At 41.1% G+C, this 23,165-nt stretch overlaps 1 protein-coding gene and 3 long non-coding RNA genes across 11 annotated transcripts in view; 3 read left to right on the top strand and 1 right to left on the bottom strand.

Annotated features, from left to right (window-relative positions):
- The window catches only part of shank2b (SH3 and multiple ankyrin repeat domains 2b), a 215,086-nt gene extending 206,823 nt beyond the window's left edge, over window positions 1–8,263 (top strand). For all 8 annotated transcript variants that reach the window (XM_030414028.1, XM_030414027.1, XM_030414026.1 and 5 more), the window contains one exon: window positions 1,749–8,263. In XM_030414028.1, coding sequence (XP_030269888.1) covers window positions 1,749–2,277 — 529 coding nt within the window. In that variant the 3' untranslated portion in view covers window positions 2,278–8,263. The remainder of the gene's footprint in view (window positions 1–1,748) is intronic.
- A 1,812-nt stretch (window positions 8,264–10,075) lies between these two features.
- LOC115580576 (uncharacterized) lies at window positions 10,076–15,151 on the bottom strand. Its single transcript, XR_003983875.1, has 3 exons — window positions 15,058–15,151; window positions 10,541–10,630; window positions 10,076–10,451 (listed from the first exon to the last, which is right to left on the bottom strand). It is a non-coding gene; the product is annotated as an uncharacterized LOC115580576 (long non-coding RNA).
- A 2,655-nt stretch (window positions 15,152–17,806) lies between these two features.
- Window positions 17,807–20,376, top strand: LOC115580606 (uncharacterized). Its single transcript, XR_003983881.1, has 3 exons — window positions 17,807–18,108; window positions 19,673–19,892; window positions 20,145–20,376. It is a non-coding gene; the product is annotated as an uncharacterized LOC115580606 (long non-coding RNA).
- A 347-nt stretch (window positions 20,377–20,723) lies between these two features.
- LOC115580607 (uncharacterized) lies at window positions 20,724–21,524 on the top strand. Its single transcript, XR_003983882.1, has 2 exons — window positions 20,724–21,040; window positions 21,293–21,524. It is a non-coding gene; the product is annotated as an uncharacterized LOC115580607 (long non-coding RNA).
- Window positions 21,525–23,165: the final 1,641 nt, after the last annotated feature.

Genomic DNA, 23,165 nt, shown 5'->3' with positions numbered 1-23,165 from the left:
TGAAGTGTCGTAGTCCACAGAACAGTTCACAACATTTCTGCAGCTGGAGACTTGATTTAAAACATGAAAATCATCAGATGGATCCATGAAGCTCGTCTGTTGTGATCCAGGTTTCTAGAAACCTCAAGATCCCAAATAGATTCGAACAGACGTTATTAACACCGTCAACATGCCGGCGAGCAGCTACAGAGACGATTTTGACTTTAATAAGAGGATGTAAACAGCTTCTAGATTAACTTTTTTCAAACAAGTTTCCAGCTGCTTCAGCTGTTAATGTACGGAAGCCTTGACTTGAGAATTGATGGGAAAAAAAATTGTAAAAAAGTTGAACTACAAAACTTCACCTGACTTTCCATCAGCGTGGAGGAAGGACATGATGACTGCATTTACATTTTTGGTTGTATTTGTGTATCAACACACTTCATTAGTTTTTATAAATCAGCTGTTCTATAAATGTCAACAAATCAAAAAAAGAAAATAAGCATTTAATGTGTTTAACTGATCATCACCTTTAATCTTTGTCCTAAAACAGGTTCCTGTATAAAGTTTAAGTTGTAGAGTTATTCCTGTTTTTTTTATAATTTCATTGATAAATATTAAAGTAAAAAAAAAGAAAGGAATGAGTTTAGAGGAATAGAAGTGAGGAGTTCAGGGTGACAGCTGACAGAATAGTAAATATGAACACTAACAGTGAGGTTACTGTAACGAAACCGTCTGGATGGAGATTAGAACCAAACGGCTCTGACCTGATTTAACATCAACATGTTTCATCAGCTGCTGCAGATTCAGCTGAAATGTTTGGCTGCGCTGCCTCCTGCTGTTCACTGAGCAGCATTACATCAACAGATCCTTCAGCGACGAGGCTAATGAACGATAAGAGACTTTTAAATCTTAACTCCAGTCTTTCATTTTGCTCTTTGTTACACATGAACTTAACTTCACTGTTGTCTGTTTTTAGAATCACTTCCTGCCTCTCAGGTGTGTGTTGGTTTCAGATCGGGGCGAAGAGTTAAAGAGATCACATGTTTTAACATCGTCTGTTTGCTTTTCTTAATCTCTCATTAGATTTCAATATTGACATTTTAATATTTCCTACAGCTCCTCCCCGACCTCGTGCCCGAGAGACCAAAGTGATGCAGATTCAGTTGTTGACTCTCGAGAAGTGATGAATTAAAACCAACATTTATATTCCAGATATAAATTCAGTGAATAAAGACAGCTGCCAGAATAAATGTTGGCAATTTTTTTTTTTTTTTTTTGCAAAACCTCTGATATGTTGCACCTACATGTTTATTAGATTCAATTTTCAATTTTATCTGCACCGTAATTGGTCCGTTAAGTTTGAGGCCCACTAACCACTTGGTTCGGGTTCGGAAACATCTTATTTTGACACAAACACTGCTGGAAATGTCCTGACTTCCTGTGAACAACTGACCAGACAAACAGCCCAACATGTCCCAAAGTCTTGTCAAAAACGCGCTGATTTGTTGCCACAAAAAAAACAGAAAAATGCTTTCACGGTCGAGTTAGAAAGATCCGGTGGTGTCACACTTACAAATGTTGAAACACAGTCTGTAACTTTGGGTTAATGGCTTGTCAGCCTCGTGACCTGTAGCTCCGCCTCCATCCTCAGCTCCTCCACTTCTTTATGATCTTTGGTTGAACTTTATTTTGATAAATATATCGACCGCTGATCACTGTGTGTGTGTTTGCTGTGACTGACCTGTCGCCTCCTCTGTCCCCCGCAGGCCTCCCACTGAAGACTCAGGAATGCGTAACAACGCTGCCGGCGCTGCTGCCCTCACCTCCACCCCTCCCAGCAGCCTTCCATCCCAGACGCATCCCTGCAGCCCGCCTGACTCCGCCTCCTCCCTCACCCCCTGCTCCTCACTGCCGCCCTCCGTGTCGCCCACCCTTACCGACGTCTTCGGTCTGCCCACCCCGCCCATGGGCAGCGGCGGCGGGTACAGCCTGAGCTCCTCCTGCGGCGGCAGCGGGAGTTCGCGCTCTCCATCGCCGCTCACGCTGATGCAGGCGGTGGCGGCCTCGGGCAAGCCCTTCGCCTCCAAACCCATGGAGCTGTGGAGCAAGCACGACGTGGCGGACTGGCTGGAAAGCCTCAACCTGGGGGAGCACAGGGACGCTTTCCTGGACAATGAGATCGAGGGCGCCCACCTGCCCTCGCTGCAAAAAGAGGACCTGATAGACCTGGGCGTGACGAGGGTGGGCCACCGCATGAACATCGAGAGGGCCCTCAAGCTGCTGCAGGACAGATAAGCCCCGAGGAGACGGGGAGGAGACGCGTGGAGTCCGGCCGAGGAGAGGGAGGTGTTACCGATCACTTTTACCAATCTCTTCATCAGACATAATCTCAAGTCGTGGAACTGGGTAGAAGTTTTGTCCAAGCTGATGCTGCCTCTTGCTGTTTTTGTCCTCTCTCATCCTCTGTCGCCCTCATCTCAGTGCTCCGGTCTTGTCCGCCCTCTTCCTCCTTCCCACCGCTCTGAGCATCAGGCGATCATGGGATGTCGGCGGAACTGCAGGGGGAGAGAGAAGAGAATAGCTGCTAAGTCACATGAAGGAGAGAGAGAAGAGGAGGCCAGTACGAAGGACTGACCAGGAAACAAAAACTCTGGAATAGCGTGTACTCAAACACTGGAAAAATACTTGTCTGGAAGTTTATTTCACATAAAGACTCCTGCTCACCCAACTGCTTTGGAATACTGAAGACTTTTTCCATACACCCGGTGTGGGTGCATGAAGAACCAGCTGAGCTGGTCGTTGCTCCTTTTCTATCTTTGCTAGAGTTTGTTCAGAGAATAATATTTCTTCACTAGAGTCCTACCGGAGTTATATTTCTGGGTGCATCTAAGGTTGTAGAGAAAAATTTGAGATAGACTCCATTTTTTTTTGCTTTTCACCTGTTTGTGTCAAAAATAAGAACATTAGCTGACATGTTTAAACGAATACTGAACCATATCTCATGTCCGTGCACACACACACACACACACACACACACACACACACTTTATGCAGAGTGCCACACACTGACAAACAAGAGCACACACTGTCTTCACACATCCTAAGCATGTATACACACACCGATACTGCGATGGCCTTCTTCTCCTGAGAGAGAGCAAAGTGTGGAGAGAGGTGGTCACCAGAGGAGGCGCTCCGCTGTAGCAGGGGCCCCGCGGCCCCTCGTCAGTCTACACCCACCCGGTGTCCACCTCATCATACGAAGACAACGGAGGCGAGGACACGAGGTACAAGACGGACAGACAAACGTTGGACCAGGAATATTCTCACCTTGAAGTGGTTCCAGCTTGTCTGTCTGATAAGGGCGTCCTCTTGGCTTTTCCTTCAAGTGTTGTGTGTGTGTGTGTGTGTGTGTGTGAATGTGTGTGTGCGTGTTGATGGTTGACCCGAATTATCACTAAGGCCAGTTTAGCTCTTTCCTCAGACCCGCTCTTTAGGCCACAGTAGGTAAACTAGAGCTGTTCTTCGCTTTTGTACTTTCCTTTTCCTCACGACGTCACATCTCCTTCCCCTCACCATCAGCAGGTCAACACTCAGCGTTCATGTGGCCCCAAAGCAACGCTAACGTATCCAACACCCAACACCCTGTGTGCACGTGGTAGAAGAAGAGGTTTAATAGAGAGAGCGTTACAAGGTTTAAAGGAATAGTTTCACATTTTGGGGGAATAAACGTATTTCTGCGCGTTACAACACTGATAGCACTCTGATGTCTGTGCAGGAATATGAAGCTGGAGACGATTAGCTTAGCATCAAGACTGGAGGCAGGAAAACAGCTTGCAAAAGCTCAAAGTTCAACATGTCATATCTCACCTGATGATCAGTGAGCTCTGGAGGTGTCTGTCAGTCAGTCCGCTGCTTCAGTCCAGACAGAAATATATCAATAATTACTCCTCAGAATCCCGACTGGATAAAGTCCAAATACTCTCTGACACCTCCTGTAGTCTAGCGCCACCATGAGGCTGATACGTCCCATTTACATTTCTTAAGGATGAATTTTAATAACATTAACTCTCACTGGGTGCTATCATCAGGTCAAAAATTTAAATTGTCAGGTATAAAAACATATTTATACCCTCCCATCTAACTCAGCTGTACTTTTTTTTTACTGCTAATTTGCTAATTTTAGCTTGTTTACCTGCTAAACTGAGATGTTACCCAGTTCAACATTATACCTGGTATAAAACATCATTCAGTCCACAGTTAACTGCTGTGACTCGTAGGGATGGACATGCTATTCTATAGTCACCAGGAAGTAATCGACGATCAATCAAAGATCTGCTGTTTGTATGTACTGTGGCATGTCGAGGCACCAGCGCCTGTGACGATGTCATCCCACCAGGTATCAGGTTATTTCAAGGCGTCAGTAAAAAATGAGGGGAAAAAAACAATGGCAGATATATTTTTATAGAAAAAACTATAGTTGCATGAACCATTTGAATATTTCTAATTTGGATAAAGCATCACAACCTTCAAAAAGATCCATTTTGATCCATTCCGGTAACCTTTAGAAAGTCTAGAGGAGCGACACGATTACATCAATTTATTTAGCGATGGGCTGAAAGTGTCAGAGGAAGTCTCTGTGCCCGCACAACAATGATGTCGGTCATTTTATATCTGGAAGTTGAACTTTCTTGGCTTCATGCATCACAGAGCAGCTGTAATCTGACTGAACGGGGCCTCGACGCTGATGCTGTGTCCAGTTTGTCTTTAATACATCCACACTTTTCCCTGTTTCCAGTCTTAATGCTAAGCTAAGCTAAGCTAATCATCTCCAGGCTTCAGCTCCACATTCACATGACAGTGGTATCGATCTTCTCAACAAACTCTGAACGAGAAAATTAATATGTGTATTTCCTAAAATGTCGACCCATTTAAAGCTGTCACCTGATGGTATTTTACTGAATTTTAATCCAGTGTTGAATCCCTTTGGATCCCTTTTTTAGCTGTCAACAATTTTAAACAGTAAATGTTATAAGTAACCTGATATTTAAGATCCAAAACTCAAGTTTTGCCAGAGAAATTAAGAACTTTTTCTATTTATCCAACGACTACCTGAACATTTTGTACATTGTTCTTTGTTAATAGAAAAAGAGCAAGGAGACTAAGACTCAGTGAGATTTGCTAGCATCAAGCTAACTCCAGCTCAAGTCCAACCAAACGGCAATCTGAAACTGCACAAATCTGTGATCTGGAGTCAAAATGAAACCAACTACTGTTTCAGACCAAAACAGCCTTCAGTCGTTTTCTTTAAGAAAGAAGCTGGAGACGCGACGCTGCGTTAACGAAGCTGTTGCAGACCGACGCTGGCCGCCACGGCAGAGTCCGGTCGTTAGAGTTCGAAGATAAAAACAGATCTTGTCCTATAATTGTACATATCAGCAGGTTAATACTTTGTAAAGCGACTTCAGCCAGATGAGGTGAATTCTCGGCGAAGCGTTTGCTCTCTGGAGCAGATGGAGAATCCGAGGCTTCAAGGTTTTATGTAGAATTACGTGTTCACGTAAGTCCTCGTGCCTCGTGCTGCCCTCTAACCACTGTGCAAAAAAACCAAGCAGAGAATAACCTGACAGAGCCGGCAGATGTCCGTCAGCGTGAGCCCTGTGTGAGATTAGGAAAGGGAAAGAAAACGATTCTGATCCGGTGCAGATGAACTCGCCTGGACAAAGAGCTTCTCCCGTATTCTTATCCGGTCTCACTGCAGCTCCGGCTGAAGAGACGTGATTTAAACTTTGTTCTAAGGGTCCAATTTAAAATTAATCAGCATTTATAAAGCTGGACATTTGTATGTGTTTGCTAGCAATGATACAGGCTGGTCAGAAGTAGAAGTACAGTATGTGTTGAAATGTGTGTATATAAGAGTGTTTAACAGGATAAAAATGTCTATTTGATTCTATGTATAGCTCTATTAAAAGGTTTAGAGTAAAAAAAAAAGAAGAAATTCTATGAAGGTTGATTTATAGTTGCCAGAGCTGACCTGAGGACCAGCAGTGGTCTCATTCACACCATCATCCTGCAGAGGATGCCTTAAATAGCTCCCCTCCTCCACCACCTGCACCACCGTCGCTCTGTAGAGAAGAAGAGCTCGTGTTTTTATCCTAAAGTAGATTCCTTCAGAGCACACCTCACGTGTGGTTGGATATGTGCTCCACAGTAACCCAACGTCTGGAAATATATATATATATCGTTTTAGAGCAACTTCACCCTCGTTTGGTTTCATATCACACTCCGCAGCTTCCTGCAGGTGCAGCTTTCGAGGAGACAAGTGAAACATACACAAGCTCTGTGTTCTGTGAACATTACGCCGTACGGAGGCCGGCACGGGACGATGCTGCTATAACGCTGTTCCTGTTTGAACATGTAACTTATTTTAAAAACAAACAGCGACGTGTCGGAGGGGGCAGAAAAGCACAGTATTTTTAAAGATTTGTATAGAGTTCTATGAAATTTTATAGAGGTTCAACACTGACGCGTGGATTGCCAAAAAACAGAAATACTATATAGATAAAAACGTGGATATTATTAGACTTATGGGTTATGTAAGAAGCAATATTTATTCTGAATGAATCTCCTTGGTTGTGTTTTATTTTACCATTTTAAGTTACATATCATGACGCAATCACTTGTCAGTGTTTTTAATAAAGTGTTGCCGACCCGATCGCCAGAATAAATGTTGGTGACGTACGTTTCTGCAAACCACGGATACGTTGAGACGCTGTACATCACCTGTCTGACAGCACACGTCCTGACTTCTCAGAACATATATCTATAAGTTCTGTCACCGCTAAAAACTTCCCATCAAAACCATCAGTTGTTTGTAGCCACGTACGATCCAGGAGTTGTGCTTTGGTCTTGTTAAAACACCACAGAAAGACTCCTGATGTCCCAACTTCCATGAAACTACATTTTTGGTCCTCACAAAAGCAGCTGGAGATTTCCTGATGTTTCGCTAAAAAAACACCCAGTTTTGTCTGCACGAAACACGGCTGGAAATGTTCCTACATAGATTTGTCGCTACAGACATGCTTAGGGTTTGTCCTGACTAATTTAAAACTTTTATTAATAATGACAAGTTTTATCACCACCAATGTCTCGGTGATGTCCCGACTTTTATATCGACGAAAACACAAGCGGACACGTCCACAGGTCTCATTAAATGCACTCATACTAATACTTAGAAATTTCCCCAATGTGTTGTTAAAAACCTGCCACAAACACAGCTGGTCACGTCCGTTCTCATCTAACAATAATTTATCATTCGTGGCCATAAATGCGGTGTCATGATTACAAATGTTGAAAAGCCGTCTCAAACTGCGTTCCCTGGCTGGACGGCCTTCACACGACACGACACATTTTGGTTGCGTACACATGAAACGTGTCAGCGGTTTGCAGAAACGTTCCCCGCCAACGTTTCATCCTGGCGACTGGGCTGCGTGTTGCCTAAAGTAGATAAACTCTCTTCTGCAGTAGAATTAAGATTTCTTTTGGCCAACCAAGTGACCACAAACCCAGGTATCTTCTGACGACCACCATCTGCCTGACTCTCATCTCCTGAAATCCCCGAGTCCAGAGTGTGTGTATAAAAAAGAGCAAAAACTGTAAATTAAAAAAAAAAAAAAAAAGTATATATCCGCAGGCCATCTTGGTAGGAAACTATATGAAACCTATATATATGTATACATACATGAATCCACCACAAAGATTAGCGGTGGCTGCTGCGTCCTCTTTGTGGATCAGCAGGTCACTGAGCAGTTTTCTCTGTGGAAACGTAGAGCTGAGTAGATGTAGTAGGAATCTTTAACGAGCATCACCAGGCCGTGTTTAGGACAGGCACGGCTCACTGACCCACTTCCACTCCCCGTCAAAAACACTGCTCCCACCTTTATCATCGTCCAACATTTGGGTAACTGTTTCTTTTTTTTTTCTTTCTTTCTTTCTTGATTAATTAATTTATTTTTTCTCATGAATAGATTTTATTCTTTGATTAAGTCTTCATAGAGGCTAAGATGTTTTTTCGGTAATTTGTGCTGAGACTTGTGTTCATGTTTTCTATGTTGCTGTAATTTTGTGCTACTGAATCATCATAGAGTCAACTAATTACTGAAATGAAAAGAGAGAGAATTTTCCTGTAACTGCACTCTTCCTTCCCCCCGCCCCCTCAAATCCTCAAGACTTCTTGTATGGCAACCAAAATTCACTGTAAGAAATAAATATAATATTGCACTAGTGTTGTTTCCCTCTCAGTCTTTACAGTCGCCGGGCCCGTTGGAGCTGGATCAGCGCCGCTCGTCACACCTGAACTCACAACCTCAGGTCGTCGGTTGGTGTCGACCAAAATAATAATAAAATCTTTACGTCCAAACCGAGAAAAACTCATTAAATCAAGTGAACAAAGAGGCAAACAGAAGAATCTGAGTGAGAGGAGGATCGGTGCTGATCCGTTTGGATTTAAGAAGATTTTCACTGTGACAATCTTTTATTTTATATTCTTTTTTTTCCTCAACCTCTGTCGACACTTTTCAGGTCCGCATGTTTCACGGTAAGTAACATATTTAAGATTTCTTTTAAATGACCTTCCAGTTACCACGGCGATGACCTCAAATGTTTCTGGAAATGACCTCAACATGAAATAATAATAATATGTTGCCATTTTCCAAAAAGTAGTTAATTTAGTCTCCAGCTTTAACTTTTATAGTTGTATTCTGTATTTCATGAGCTTTAGTAAAATACTAATAATGACATCAGTTCTTACATAAACATAAATCTCTGAATATATCAACACCATTAAAATCAGCTAAATGTTTTTTTTATTCAGAACACACAATTCTCAAGTCTACTTGTTTACTTAAAGTGAAACTCTCGCCAAAAAGCAACCGAGGCTTTATTTGGGATTGAATATGAGTCAAACCTTCGTGTAAAAGCATAATTGCGACAAAAGAGGCATTTTTAAGATTTAGCGTAGATTCGGTTTTGGGTACGTTAATTTTGAACGGGAGAGCTAGGGGCAAGACATGCTAGCATCAAAATTTTTAGAACACTAAGAAGTCTCGACACAACATGAAACTTTGCTGGTAGTATCACCAGGGTCTCTACACATGAACACGAGCATTGAGAACATTGTTTGTGTACACAGAGTTTACTAAAAAAAGAAGGTTTTTGAACAACTCACGTTAGCTGCTGCAGCTCCTGCGCGTCGCCGTCATGGCACACAAAAAGTGTCGATCCCCGAGTGCGACCTGACAGGCACGCTTGAGGAGCGGTTCACCATTACTCTCCTGCCTGTCAGGTCGCACTCAGGGATCGACACTTTTTGTCTGCAGCTAACGTGAGTAGTTCAAAAACCTTCTTTTTAGTAACTCTGTGTACACAAACAATGTTCTCAATGCTCGTGTTCATGAGTAGAGACCCTGGTGATGCTACGAGCAAAGTTTCATGTTGTGTCGAGACTTCTTAGTGTTCTAAAAATAGCGATGTTGATGCTAGCGTGTCATGCCCCTAGCTCTCACGTTCAAAATTAACGTACCCAAAACCGAATCTACGGTAAATCTTAAAAGTGCCTTTTTCGTCGCAATTATGCTTTTACACGAAGGTTTGACTCATATTCAATCCCAAATAAAGCCTCGGTTGCTTTTTGGCGAGAGTTTCACTTTAAATAATGATAGTGAAAACTTTGTAATTTTGTTTATTTTAGACTAATAATTTATTAATGCCGATATTTATTGTACGATTAGTTAAATGATTTATTAGTATTTTCTGTGACACTTGTGGTCTGTCTGTGAGCGAGAAAGGGACAAAATGGCCGACAGCCATGGACATTAGACTGACCCTCAGTTGTACTCATAACTACAAAATACTTAAAGATGGGAAGATTATTATTTGACAGGAGTTTCTGCCTTGATGAATGAAAGAATGTTTGATTTTGCTTAATTAAAGAAAAAAACCTCCTGCTCGTATTAAAAACACCAAAACTCTTATTGCCAGATGTTACACTGTGAGCGACAGGAGATTCTGAATGAATTTGACAACACCGGGCTTGTAAAATCAGTTTGACTCATTTATTGCTTCATCACAGACGGACAGAAACCAAAGCAGTCTATGTTGTTGAGGATGTTCAGGAGTCTCACAGTCTGAGGACAGAAGCTACGTCAGCGGTTCCTTCTGGTTCTGTTAGTCTGTTCAGTATTCTTTGAGCTCTGAGCAGACACCTCACCTCTCCTCTGTCACTGATGCTCTGTGGATGGATGGATCACCCGCTGCAGAGCCTTCCTGTCCTGGGCTGAGCACCAACCAGACAACATGTCAGTCCACTAAACTTGATTAGAGGAAATCAGGATTCAGTTCAGGAAGCCGTCGTCCAGCTCGTCCTCAGCAGCCTGTTCCTCTGCCCACACTTTCAGCTCCTGGCTGCTCTGGTTCTGGAGAAACCAACAGTGACCATCAGCACTCTGCAGATATATCAGCCATGTTTGATCCCCCTCGTAAAGTCCAGGTGAAAGATACTCACACTTTCCCTTCAGGCTCCTGTGGCGGCTCGTCTCCATTGTTTGGATCGTCTTGTTCGTCTTGGTGATTCGTCCTTTCAACCGTCCGTCACCTGCAAGATGAGAAAGAAGAGCAGTGGTAGTTTCACGCCTCTTTGTGCAGGTTTGGTGTGTTTGTGGAAGTTTTTTGTGAATTTGTGGAGGTTTTTGTGTATTTGTGGAGTTTCTTTGTGTATTTGTGGAGGTTTGAGTATATTCTTAAAGGTTTTGTGTCTTTGTTGAGATTTTGTGGAGGTTTTTGTGTATTTGTGGAGGTTTTTGTGTATTTGTGGAAGCATTTAGTGAATTTGTGAAGTTTTGTGCAGTTTTTGTATGTATTTATGGTTATTTTGTGTGTCATTATGAAGATTTTTAATCGTTTTTTGAGAGATTTTGAGTGTATTTGTGGAAGTTTTGTGTTTATTTTTGGAGGTTTTGAGTGTATTTGTAAAAAGCATTGAACATGTGTATACACTGAGAGCGACAACATTAGAACCAGTGACAGGTGAAATAAATAACATGGATCATTGTGTTCCAATGCCATGTTCGGCTGTGAAGCCATGAGTCCTAGCATTCATGTGGATGTCTCTTTGACAAACACCAGTCACCCAAACACAGCTGCAGACCGAGTACACCCCCTCATGGCAGCAGCACTCCTTGATGGCAGTGCCCCCCCAGCAGGACAACGCGCCTGCAACGCTGAAAAAACTGCTCAGGAACGACCTGAGGAACGTGGGAAAGAGCTCAAGGTGTCAACCTGGCCTCCAGATCCCCCAGATCTCAATCCAGCTGAGCTTCCACTGGATGCAGTCTGAGCCAAGAACGATCCACGGGGGCCCCAACATGGATGGGAGTTGGTTCTGACTCATCCCATAGATGCTCAACTGGATTGGGATCTGGAGAGTGAGGAGGCCAGTTTGACACCTTGGGTTCTTTGCCATGAGGGGGTGTAGTTGGTCTGAACGGTGTTTGGGTGGGTGGTGTTTGTCAAAGAGGATCCACAGAAATGACAGAACTCAAAGTTTCCCAGCAGAACATTTGATTGTAACAAGATGATCAATGCTCACTTCACTTGTCAGTTGTTTTAATGTTGTGGCTGAACAGTGGAGATATACATGTTAAATACTTTTCATATTTTGCATAAATTTAGTTTTTAACTACATTATTCATTCTTTCACTGCACTTTGTCTAACAGCTTTAGTTACTTTGCAGATTCATGTAATCAATATTAAATATTCGCTGATCAAACATCATGTAGCCTATTATTATAGATTAAGTTATCCAGCATTAAAAGCAGAAAGTTGAGACCTTAAAGAGGAAATGTGAGACAAGCCAGTGTGCTGCATTACGGAGGACAGTTATTAATCAATCGATTAATTGCATGATGTCAGTATACTCATAAAGCAATTCTGTTGAAAGACAGCTGATCTTTGAGTCTCATTCTCAGGTCGTCAAATAACGCACTTTGTGGGCTATCAACAGGACTCATAGAGAGTCGAGTTGTTAACAGTGAGAAGCCTTGCACTTTCATATACATTTTATTTCAAGATATATCTTTATATATATTTTTTGTGTTTATCCAGTAGCTGTAAAAACACTTCTTGAATCCTGTGGGTTTTCAGGTGGGGCCCAAGTCTGCTCTGGTTGGTCGGTTCACATAAGCCTGATAACCAAGTTTGCCTGGCAGAACACTAACAACTGGATTGCTGTTTCGGAACTTTTGTGCCTAGAACTCTACGGTTGTGAGCTGGTTGTCATAGCTTACTGCACGCAACATTGTTTAGCTAACACGGTTAGCCTGAAAAGCTTTTTACCACGATGTTTCTCCAGCAAAACAACCACCTCCAAGGCTTCATAAAGCTTATCAAGCACACTCTGAACACACATTTGTGTGCTTGTGTGTAGATGTACCTGAACTGAAAACAAACCTTCAATATACTCAGACGGACACAGACAAACTAACAACTGCTCAAGCTGTTTGATGCTATCAGTTCACAAGACAACAATCTCAAAGGCTTCATAAAGCTTATCAAGCACTCTCTGAAAGCACATTTGCACGCTCGAGTGGAGATGTACCTGAACTGAAAACAAACTTTCAATACACTCAGAAGGACGCAGGCAAAATAACAACCGCTCAAGCTGTCTGTAGCTATCAGTTTGTTGAACTTCTACCATGAACATGACCACAACAACTGCTTCCAAACAAAAAACATCACAACAGCACAATCGGATCCTTATTAGTGGTCTGCTGGGCAGTGAGGCCGAGGGCCCTGTAACAGCTTTGTAATGATCTCTGCATGGTGTTATCAAGCAGGATGCTGTTGTACACAGTTGTAAGGAAAATGAATTCCTGCAATTGTTTTCATTTTGTTTTATCACAGAGGTTCAACATTATCTTCAAGCAAAGGCATCGCGCCCATACACACTGAACTCGCGAGTGAGATCGGCATGGACAGATGAGGGCAGAGACCGGAGCCGCTTCAGTGGCGTCAGGCTAGCTTTTACCGTGGCCCTGAGCATGTCCCTAGCCAGGCCGAGGCCCAACTAAACACGTACACATTGTGCACGATTCTACCATACCATAGGTGTGTAACAACAGGGGCCTGTAAGTTGGCGGGATGGCACAAGGGCTCGTAGGATACACTACTACCAATACCAGCAGCTGATCAAAGGCCTGACTACTGCCATTCATAGAAAACACAGCTTACAGCTCCGATGGACAGCACTCGGGCATTTGCCATTGAAGATAGCTGAAGTCCGGTCATATTAACCTGTAACTAACAATGACAACACCAGGTTTGCCTGGCAGACCACTAACAACTGGATTACTGTCTCTGAACTTTTGTCTCTAGAAAGCTCTTTACCACGAGGCCTCCAAAACAACACTTCTCTGCTCAGTTCTGATGGTGTTGTAGCTCTCAATTCACTGCACTTCTACCACGAATAAGAACGCCAATGTTAACACCAGGCTCTGCTAAACATAGTTTATACACTCAAAGGACGCAGACAAACTAACAACTGCTCAAGCAAAACCTTACACAGGCTGACAGAAATGAACATGTCTCTGGTCATTCTGCTGGTGTCTGGAGCTCAGTTTGCTGCATCTCTACCATGAATGAGACCACAAGAACCGCTTTTAACCCAAAAACTTCACCACTGCACAGTCCCTACACAAATAGGCTGAGGCTCATGTTGAATCTACATAAATGAAGCTGTCCATTTAAAATGTATAAGTCCCAGCTCAAAACTCACAGGGTTCAAAGGAAGTAGAAGTATTTTAAACAGGTTTTGTTTTACTGAGAGGAAATATAAACACGTCTGGTTACAGTGCCTAAATGCATTTATTTGATCTAATTCATAAAGTATTTAACATGTGTATACACTGAGGGCGACAACATTAGAACGAGTCACAGGTGAAATAAAAAACATGGATCATTGTGTTCCATTGCCATGTTCGGCTGTGAAACCATGAGTCCTAGCATTCATGTGGATGTCTCTTTGACAAACACCAGTCATCCAAACACAGCTGCAGACCGAGTACACCCCCTCATGGCAGCAGCACTCCTTGATGGCAGTGCCCCCCCAGCAGGACAACGCGCCTGCAACACTGCAAAAACTGCTCAGGAACGACCCGAGGAACGTGGGAAAGAACTCAAGGTGTCAACCTGGCCTCCAGATCCCCCAGATCTCAATCCAACTGAGCTTCCACTGGATGCAGTCAGAGCCAAGAACGATCCACGGGGGCCCCAACGTGGATGGGAGTTGGTTCTGGCGCATCCCATAGATGCTCAACTGGATTGGGATCTGGAGAATGAGGAGGTCAGTTTGACACCTTGGGTTCTTTGTCATGAGGGGGTGTAGTTGGTCTGAACGGTGTTTGGGTGGGTGGTGTTTGTCAAAGAGGATCCACAGAAATGATACAAGTCAAAGTTTCCCAGCAGAACATTTGATTGTAACAAAATGATCAATGCTCACTTCACTTGTCAGTTGTTTTAATATTGTGGCTGAACAGTGGAGATATACATGTTAAATAAAATATGATTATTTCATTTATAATTATATATAAATGAGATCAAATAAATACAGGCGTTCTAAACAGACAGACTGTTTATTTCCTCTCAGTAAACAAAACCCATTTGACATGTTGAACTGAAACAAGGCCAGTTGCCTACAATATAGCACTTGGTAAAACCCATTTAAAATACTACTTTTACTTTCTTTTATTTCCCATTGAAGTTACATGCACATTGCTTGTTTGCAAATTGGTTTGCCTTTTTAATTAGTTTGTTTAAAAGACAAACAGAGAAAGAGGGAGAGAGACTAGAGTCCCAACAATGACTCTGTCGTGGCTTCTGCCAACACAAACTGTCAGTATTCAACGACCTGTGAATGAGACTCGACTATCGTCTAGAATCATTAACTGATCCTAGAGTATTAATGAACAGCAACTGACAAATCTCACACTTTCTGCCTTTAATTTTTGCACCTACATTGCACTGACCTTGTTGGACCAGGTATCTCTCCTCTGGGTCTGATCACCATACAGGTCAGAGCTGTTCCACCTGAAGCTGAAGACAAGTCCCACTGTTGACCTGGAGAGAGGAGGGAGTACTTTATAACATGATGACTACATGCCATTCATGTGTGTGTGTATATATATATACATATACACACACACACACATATATATATATATATATATACTGACTGTAACAGGAAAAAAGAAGATGTAATCAGATTACAGACACATCCGGCAAAAAGGGGATTTCTTACAGCATTATAATTGTATAGTAAAGAATGGTATAGCAGTCTGTAACCATGTACATGACAACACTTCAGGAGTCTCACATCACTCTGCACTGTAAAATCTACTATAACCTGATTTAATAAATGTGTTTTTTAAAAGTAAACCAAAAGAAAACCAAATATATTCAGTCCTGAGAACATTAAGTGTTTTTTACACGAGTAATATGATTTTAAAGTCTATCTTTTGACACACAGGGAGTCAGGGCAGTGATTTTATTAACACATTAAACCAGAACTGAGACAAACACACTTAATACATTCTGTGCAGATTATAATGAGGCTGCATATTGTGTGTTAAACTACTTTAGCTGCTGAAAATGACCTTCTAGATGCTGACATACCAACATACTGAGACATTACTAGCGCACAGCACATGGAGCCTGTTAGCTAACTGTGCTGTACTCAGATATTCGGCTGTAATGATGCTAGTATTACCAAGCTAACATTACACAGCAGGATAATGGCGTCATGCTAACACTCTCCAACAGACACACACGTTAGCTAACATGCAAACCTGTCTGTAAAAACACGACGATCAAATGACTCAGACAGCTTTATAAGCTCGTTATAGTGTCTGTACTCGGTTCGTGTGTCCTTAGCCGTTAATAAAGGCAGCTAAGCCGCTGCTAACGTGTTTCCAAACCGTGCAGTGCATCTGCAACAACTTTAAACTCAGCTAGCTAACACAACACAACATAACCACTCATTTAAACTGACCAACAAATGTTAGCTGACCAGATTTCATGGCGTTCTAAAGAATACACACATTTAAAACGAAAAAAAAAAAATCATGCCAATTTGACTGAAAATAGCAACTTGTTTTGACAAAGTGACCCACATTTAATTAGCTGTGCATTATTCATGTAATAAACACGGCAGAGATAAAACGACCAAAATCACAATGGAGGTTGGTGCACCTAGCAAAACATATCGTCCATTGCGGATTTATCGGTAATTGGATGTAATTAAAGGATTATGTTCGAGCCGAATTTACCTCAACACTTAACAGATAAATGAGACGTCTTCAGCTTCTGTTCAGAGTTATTTCAGAAACATTTGAGGCAAAAACAAATCAAACCGACATGAGAGGGAGGCTGGCTCCATTTTAACCCGCACATATGAGGAACTTACTGGGCTTAGACAAGCATGAAAGTAGTTGCTATGTTGAGCTCCCTGATATATGAAGGAACATCACCTGGACTGATTACCTGAAATCTTTAAGCAATAACTGATCTGTACACCTCCCACACAGACATGAATACACCTGTACTGAGCAGGTAACTGGAGACATAAAGCAGATTCGTACAGAACAGTTTACTCACCGTGTTCGTGTCCTCAGAGAAGAGCAGCTCCAAACAGAGTGATGATCAGTCAGCCATTATTATAGGCACTTTCAGTTTTGGAGGGAAATGCAGTAACTTCGCGCGGGAACGAGTGAGACCGCCCCTTTTTGGCGCGCACCACCTGGATTCGTCAGAAGATCTGAGGGCGGGACTTATTCTGCATGGTTTACAGGATCAATGGATGAAGGTCCAGCCTTTCAATGCTGTTTAGCTCAGTTGGTTAAGCAGGCGTCCTGATAACAGAGGGTTCATCATCATCGGGGCTTGGGATCCATCCTGTGTCCTGTCTCCAGTCTGTCTTGTCAATACAGGGCAAAATAAAAATAAAACAAATACTTATTGAACCAACAGAGATTGTTAATAGGAGAGGTGATTTTAAAATATACAAAATACTATATAATACTAACAGATTGTAATCAAGTTACATCACTTTAATATTGTAATCGGGTGAATTCAGGTAATCTGGACACCTCAGTGTAATAAGTGTAAATAAGTGTTAATGATTTCTGTTCTGTACTTTTATCATGAAATTAAATGTGAATGATGACTTGATGGGGGTAATGTCACAGAAAGGGGCGGGGCACTTGTACATATTATGTATATAAAAATCTATTTCTTACTTTTTTATTGTATTGTTTATTTTTTACTATTATGTTCTTTATTGTTAAATTGAAATGTCCTCAGGCTGCTGTGACTCACATATATCCCCGTTTGCAGGACCAATAAAGGAGTTCTGATTCTGATTCTGAGTCAATCACGATCCCTGGGAACTGCATGAGGAGGTCAGTGATGTAATATTCTGATCAGTCATAAATAAGAAAATGTTTCTTATATTTTATCACATGATGCTTGTGTTGGGACCGGCGGACATATTTTTCTGACAGGAGAGTGGCCTAAATTACAGTAACAAAGAAAAGTGTATCGACCCTAATGTCCAGTAGGTGGCGCCTGCTTGACAGAGTCCCCCCCAGGTTTGACGACTCCCATCTCCCATTGTCTGAGAGCGCACCTGAATGCATCGTCAGTTCCGCAATGACCGGATGAACGGAGCACCTGCGTGCCCGTTACTATGGTTACAACCCAAGTTGTAACTATGGTTACGTGTTGCTGGAAGCTTACAGCGCAGACCTGCAACATCCAATATGGCGGCCACGTTGACGTACAGCGCAGCGCGTCACTGCGGCGTCGACGTGTTTATGTCTGATGAAAACTGAACTAACTTGTTTAATGTCGAGTCTTCATACAGACAAAGAGGTGACAGTAATACAGCGGCTCCAACAGACAACGTGAAGATTAAAATGATATTTTTTTTAGTGTGTGTTGTTGATAAACACGATCTCCCACAATGCAATGCGCAACGGAAGTGGGGATGCTGCCCACAGGTGGACAACATCAAACAAAACGTAAGTTCAACAAACATTCTCGTGTCTCTGTGTGAAGTTTGATTATTATAAGACATGTTTGATTAATGTGTGACGTCACGTGTATGATATCACTTCCTGTTGGTACATGTTGATGATTTATTCTTTAATACCTGACAAACACATCAGACTGTGTCTGTGTTCAGCTGAAGGATCTGTGTTAGAGTCAGAGCAGAGTTACAGTTCAGACACTCCTCCAGGTGAACATTCACAGTTTACACTTGAAGAGCTGTCAGGTAACACGTGTGTCCAGTTTATAAAGGCACACCATGCTAATGCTAAAGCTAATGCAGCTAACACAGCAGTCCTGCCCTCATGGTTCTAATGTTCACAGACGTGTTGACTCATCTGGAGCTGCTGCTGTTGAATTATTACATTACAGGCTACAGAGAGCTGTTTCTATTATTTTGTCCACCCCATTTATCACAGACTGTTCATGAACACAACACACAGTAACCATAACAGATACTGCCTATCTGTGTACAGTTTATATTGTATACACACATATATAGCTATATTTCTATTCTTACAATGTCATTTTATATGATTTATTTATTTATATGCATATTTATTTTATATGTATATTTAGATGTATACTTTATATATAAGTATGTATATTTATTTCATGTTTATATATATTTATAATATATATTACTTGTACTGCTTCTATTATATTATTTATATTTGTTATACTTATATATATCTATATATTTATATTAACGTGTTATATTTATTATATACATGTCTCTGTATAGTATATATATTATATATTATATTTATATAATTTATTTTATATCTTTATATGGTGTAGCAGGTAATCTGAGATCAATAACAGAATCATCTCTGTGGAGTCAAACACAGATGAACAGAACCACAAATGAGCAGACGCTTGATAAACCAGCTGTTTAAAGTCATACTTGAGCTAAAGTAAAGAAATGATGTTTAAATATCACGCATGCAAATAATTCTTTATTTTAGAAAGAGAGTGAACATTGATCAACAATCAAACACATGTAAATAGGTGAATAAAGACATTTAAAAAGATGTACAGCAGATAAAAACCTTTTACATGTGATTAAAAAAACATTTAGGCCTGTAACAGAACATGTTGTCGGCTACTTCAAGACTTTACTCAAGTATCTAAAGTAATTTTCTGGCAGTAACTAAAGACGTACTGAATATCCAAAGTACACGAAAGTACATTTTACATATATTCACAGCGCCTCAACATTGTACTCGAGTACAGTACTTAGTTACATCGTGTTACTCTGTGTTCAGTTCAGAGTTTGTCCAGCAGAGGGCAGCGACAGGCTCACTCCAGCTGTAAAGTGACCAACTCACTTTATATCCTGTTCACAATCAATGAAAACATTTAAGTTAACAAAATGTTTATTATAATAAACTGATATATTAATTTTAAACTATCGATGTATCCGTCAGGCTGTCGTTCTCCAGCTCGCTCCAGCACTCAGAAATAAATCTTCATTCTTCTGTAATCAGTCTCGTTTCTGTGAGTGTAATCTTTGGATTTGTGGTTATTTGCCAGACGTGAAACCTGCTGCTGAGACAGATGTTCCAGAGGAGGAGACGTCATCGTCATCATCATCATCATCATCATCATCATCACCTTCATCTTCGTCACCTTCATCTTCATCGTCAGGTCCACTAGACAAAAGCTTCTCTTCATCCAGGTTCAGACGATCACTGATGTTCAGAGGAGACGCTGCTGATTTCTTAACTCAACATGTTTTCAACTTGGCAAATATGTAATTCGCCTTATTTGCATATGTAATCATAAAACAAACAAAAAAACTGCAGTACAAAACACAGTGCTGTGAAAAAGTATTTGCCCCCTGTTACAGATTCCTTTTGTTTTAGCTTTTTTGTCACACTGACATGTTTCAGATCATCAAACACATTTTAATATCAGACAAAGATAACCTGAGAAAATACAAAATGCAGTTTTTAAATGATGATTTCATTTATTGTTTGTTGTTTTTGTTTTTGTTTTTTTTGAGGCATTCAGAGACTTGCTTGTGTGCTTTGGATCATCGTCCTGCTGCAGAACCCAAGTGAACTTGAGCTTCAGGTCACAAACTGACGGCCGCACATTCTCCTTCAGGATTTCTGGTAGCGTGCAGAATTCATGGTTCCATCGATCGCGGCAAGTTGTTCTGAAATGCTGTGTTAGTTTTAGGCCAGATGTAACAGGACGCACACCTTCCATAAAGTTCCACTTTTGTCTCGTCAGTCCACAGAATGTTTTTTCCCAAAAGTCTTGAGGATCATTAAGATGTTTTATGGTAAATGTGAGACGGGCCTTTGTGTTGTTTTTGCTCAGCGGTGGTTTTCACCTTTGAACTCTCCCACAGATTGCTGAATCACTCAGATGAGGCCTGCAGGGCTTTAGATGTTGTTCAGGCTTCTGTGACCTCCTGGATGAGTTGTCGATGTGCTCTTGGATGTTTCACCACTGTTCCATGTTTTCTCCAGTTGTGGATAATGGCTCTCCCCTGTGTTTCAAGTTAACAAAATGTTTATTATAATAAACTGATATATTAATTTTAAACTATCGATGTATCCGTCAGGCTGTCGTTCTCCAGCTCGCTCCAGCACTCAGAAATAAATCTTCATTCTTCTGTAATCAGTCTCGTTTCTGTGAGTGTAATCTTTGGATTTGTGGTTATTTGCCAGACGTGAAACCTGCTGCTGAGACAGATGTTCCAGAGGAGGAGACGTCATCGTCATCATCATCATCATCATCATCATCATCACCTTCATCTTCGTCACCTTCATCTTCATCGTCAGGTCCACTAGACAAAAGCTTCTCTTCATCCAGGTTCAGACGATCACTGATGTTCAGAGGAGACGCTGCTGATTTCTTAACTCAACATGTTTTCAACTTGGCAAATATGTAATTCGCCTTATTTGCATATGTAATCATAAAACAAACAAAAAAACTGCAGTACAAAACAAAGTGCTGTGAAAAAGTATTTGCCCCCTGTTACAGATTCCTTTTGTTTTAGCTTTTTTGTCACACTGACATGTTTCAGATCATCAAACACATTTTAATATCAGACAAAGATAACCTGAGAAAATACAAAATGCAGTTTTTAAATGATGATTTCATTTATTGTTTGTTGTTTTTGTTTTTGTTTTTTTTGAGGCATTCAGAGACTTGCTTGTGTGCTTTGGATCATCGTCCTGCTGCAGAACCTAAGTGAGCTTGAGCTTTAGGTCACGAACTGACGGCCGCACATTCTCCTTCAGGATTTCTGGTAGCGTGCAGAATTCATGGTTCCATCGATCGCGGCAAGTTGTTCTGAAATGCTGTGTTAGTTTTAGGCCAGATGTAACAGGACGCACACCTTCCATAAAGTTCCACTTTTGTCTCGTCAGTCCACAGAATGTTTTTTCCCAAAAGTCTTGAGGATCATTAAGATGTTTTATGGTAAATGTGAGACGGGTCTTTGTGTTGTTTTTGCTCAGCGGTGGTTTTCACCTTTGAACTCTCCCACAGATTGTTGAATCACTCAGATGAGGCCTGCAGGGCTTTAGATGTTGTTCAGGCTTCTGTGACCTCCTGGATGAGTTGTCGATGTGCTCTTGGATGTTTCACCACTGTTCCATGTTTTCTCCAGTTGTGGATAATGGCTCTCCCTGTGTTTCAGACTGATAGATGTCAATGACTTTGTTTCTCATCTGTTCTTGAATTTCTTTGGATCGGGGAATGATTTGTTGCTTTCTGAGATATTTTAGCTGACTTCATGTTGTCAGAGAGGTTCTGTTAAAGTGATTTCCTGATTCTACAGGTGTGGCAGCAATCAGGTCCGGGTGGATCGAGTGAAATTGGACTCAGCTTTCCAAAAAATGTTGTAAATCACAGATAATTCATGAATTAACATGGGGGGCAGTTACTTTTTCACACAGGGTCAGGCTGGCTTGGATCGCTTTTTTCACTTGATAAATGAAATCATCATTTAAAAACTGCATTTTGTATTTTCTCAGGTTATTTTTGTCTGATATTAAAATGTGTTTAATGATCTGAAACATGTAAGTGTGACAAAAAAGCTAAAACAAAATAAATCTGTAAGGGGGCAAATACTTTTTCACAGCACTGTGTATATATTTACTCTCTTCACCATTAAGTTAAAGTTGTCACTCAGGAGGAAAAGTTTAGTTTTGTATAATGAAATCAACATTTTAATCACGTAAATAAAAACAAGCTCCAGCAGCTCCTGGTTTGTAGCAGAACCCTCCAGGTGAACATCAGGAGCTCTAGAAGTCAAACTGATCGACTCAAAATGAGAAAGTGCACGATCTGACATCAGCGTCAATTTCTTATACAGAAGAATGTTGTGCAGTAAAAATACCACAGATCAAATATGTGGGAAAGAAGTTAATAGTCACAGTGTTGAATATATCAGTAACAATAATAAAGATTATAAAAATATAAGTTTAAAGAAACACCAGACGTCAAACACGCGTCTCTGTGAAGTTCATGAAGACAATTGCCTCGGCTCACAGACTCCACGCTGTCAGGAGGCCGTCGCTGCAGGTGGATCTATTATTATTATTATCATTATTATTATTATTATTATTATTATTATTATGGATTATTTGTGTTCTGCCTCTCTGTGCGTGCAGCCGTCTGTTAGAGGTTCAGATCGATTTGATCAATAACTTCAGAGAGACTCAGTGGATTAATAAATGTGATGCTCTGCTGTGTCCACCAATCAGATCTCAGTAAACCAGCTCAGTCTCTCGTTGTTATTGATTATTTTTATAATATTTATGATTGTTATTGATAACTACCACTGTAGTTATCAGGGGTGGAAGTAACTAATTACATCATTACATCATTCTTGTTTTTTCAAGTCTGTTTTATTTGTACTTTGCTGTCAACCATGTTACAAAAAATCATAACTGAGTACTGAGTAACATTTGAATTAAACAAACATGTTCATGCTCCTTATAAGTGGAGCTAATTAATATTTTTTACATCATTTTACAAAACATTTCCTGACACATGACTTCAT

Source organism: Sparus aurata, chromosome 4, assembly GCF_900880675.1.
Source record: "Sparus aurata chromosome 4, fSpaAur1.1, whole genome shotgun sequence".
NCBI classification, from domain to species: domain Eukaryota; kingdom Metazoa; phylum Chordata; class Actinopteri; order Spariformes; family Sparidae; genus Sparus; species Sparus aurata.
The sequence above is the reverse complement of the archived record's forward strand: the minus strand, read 5'-3'. Positions and strand labels throughout refer to the sequence as shown.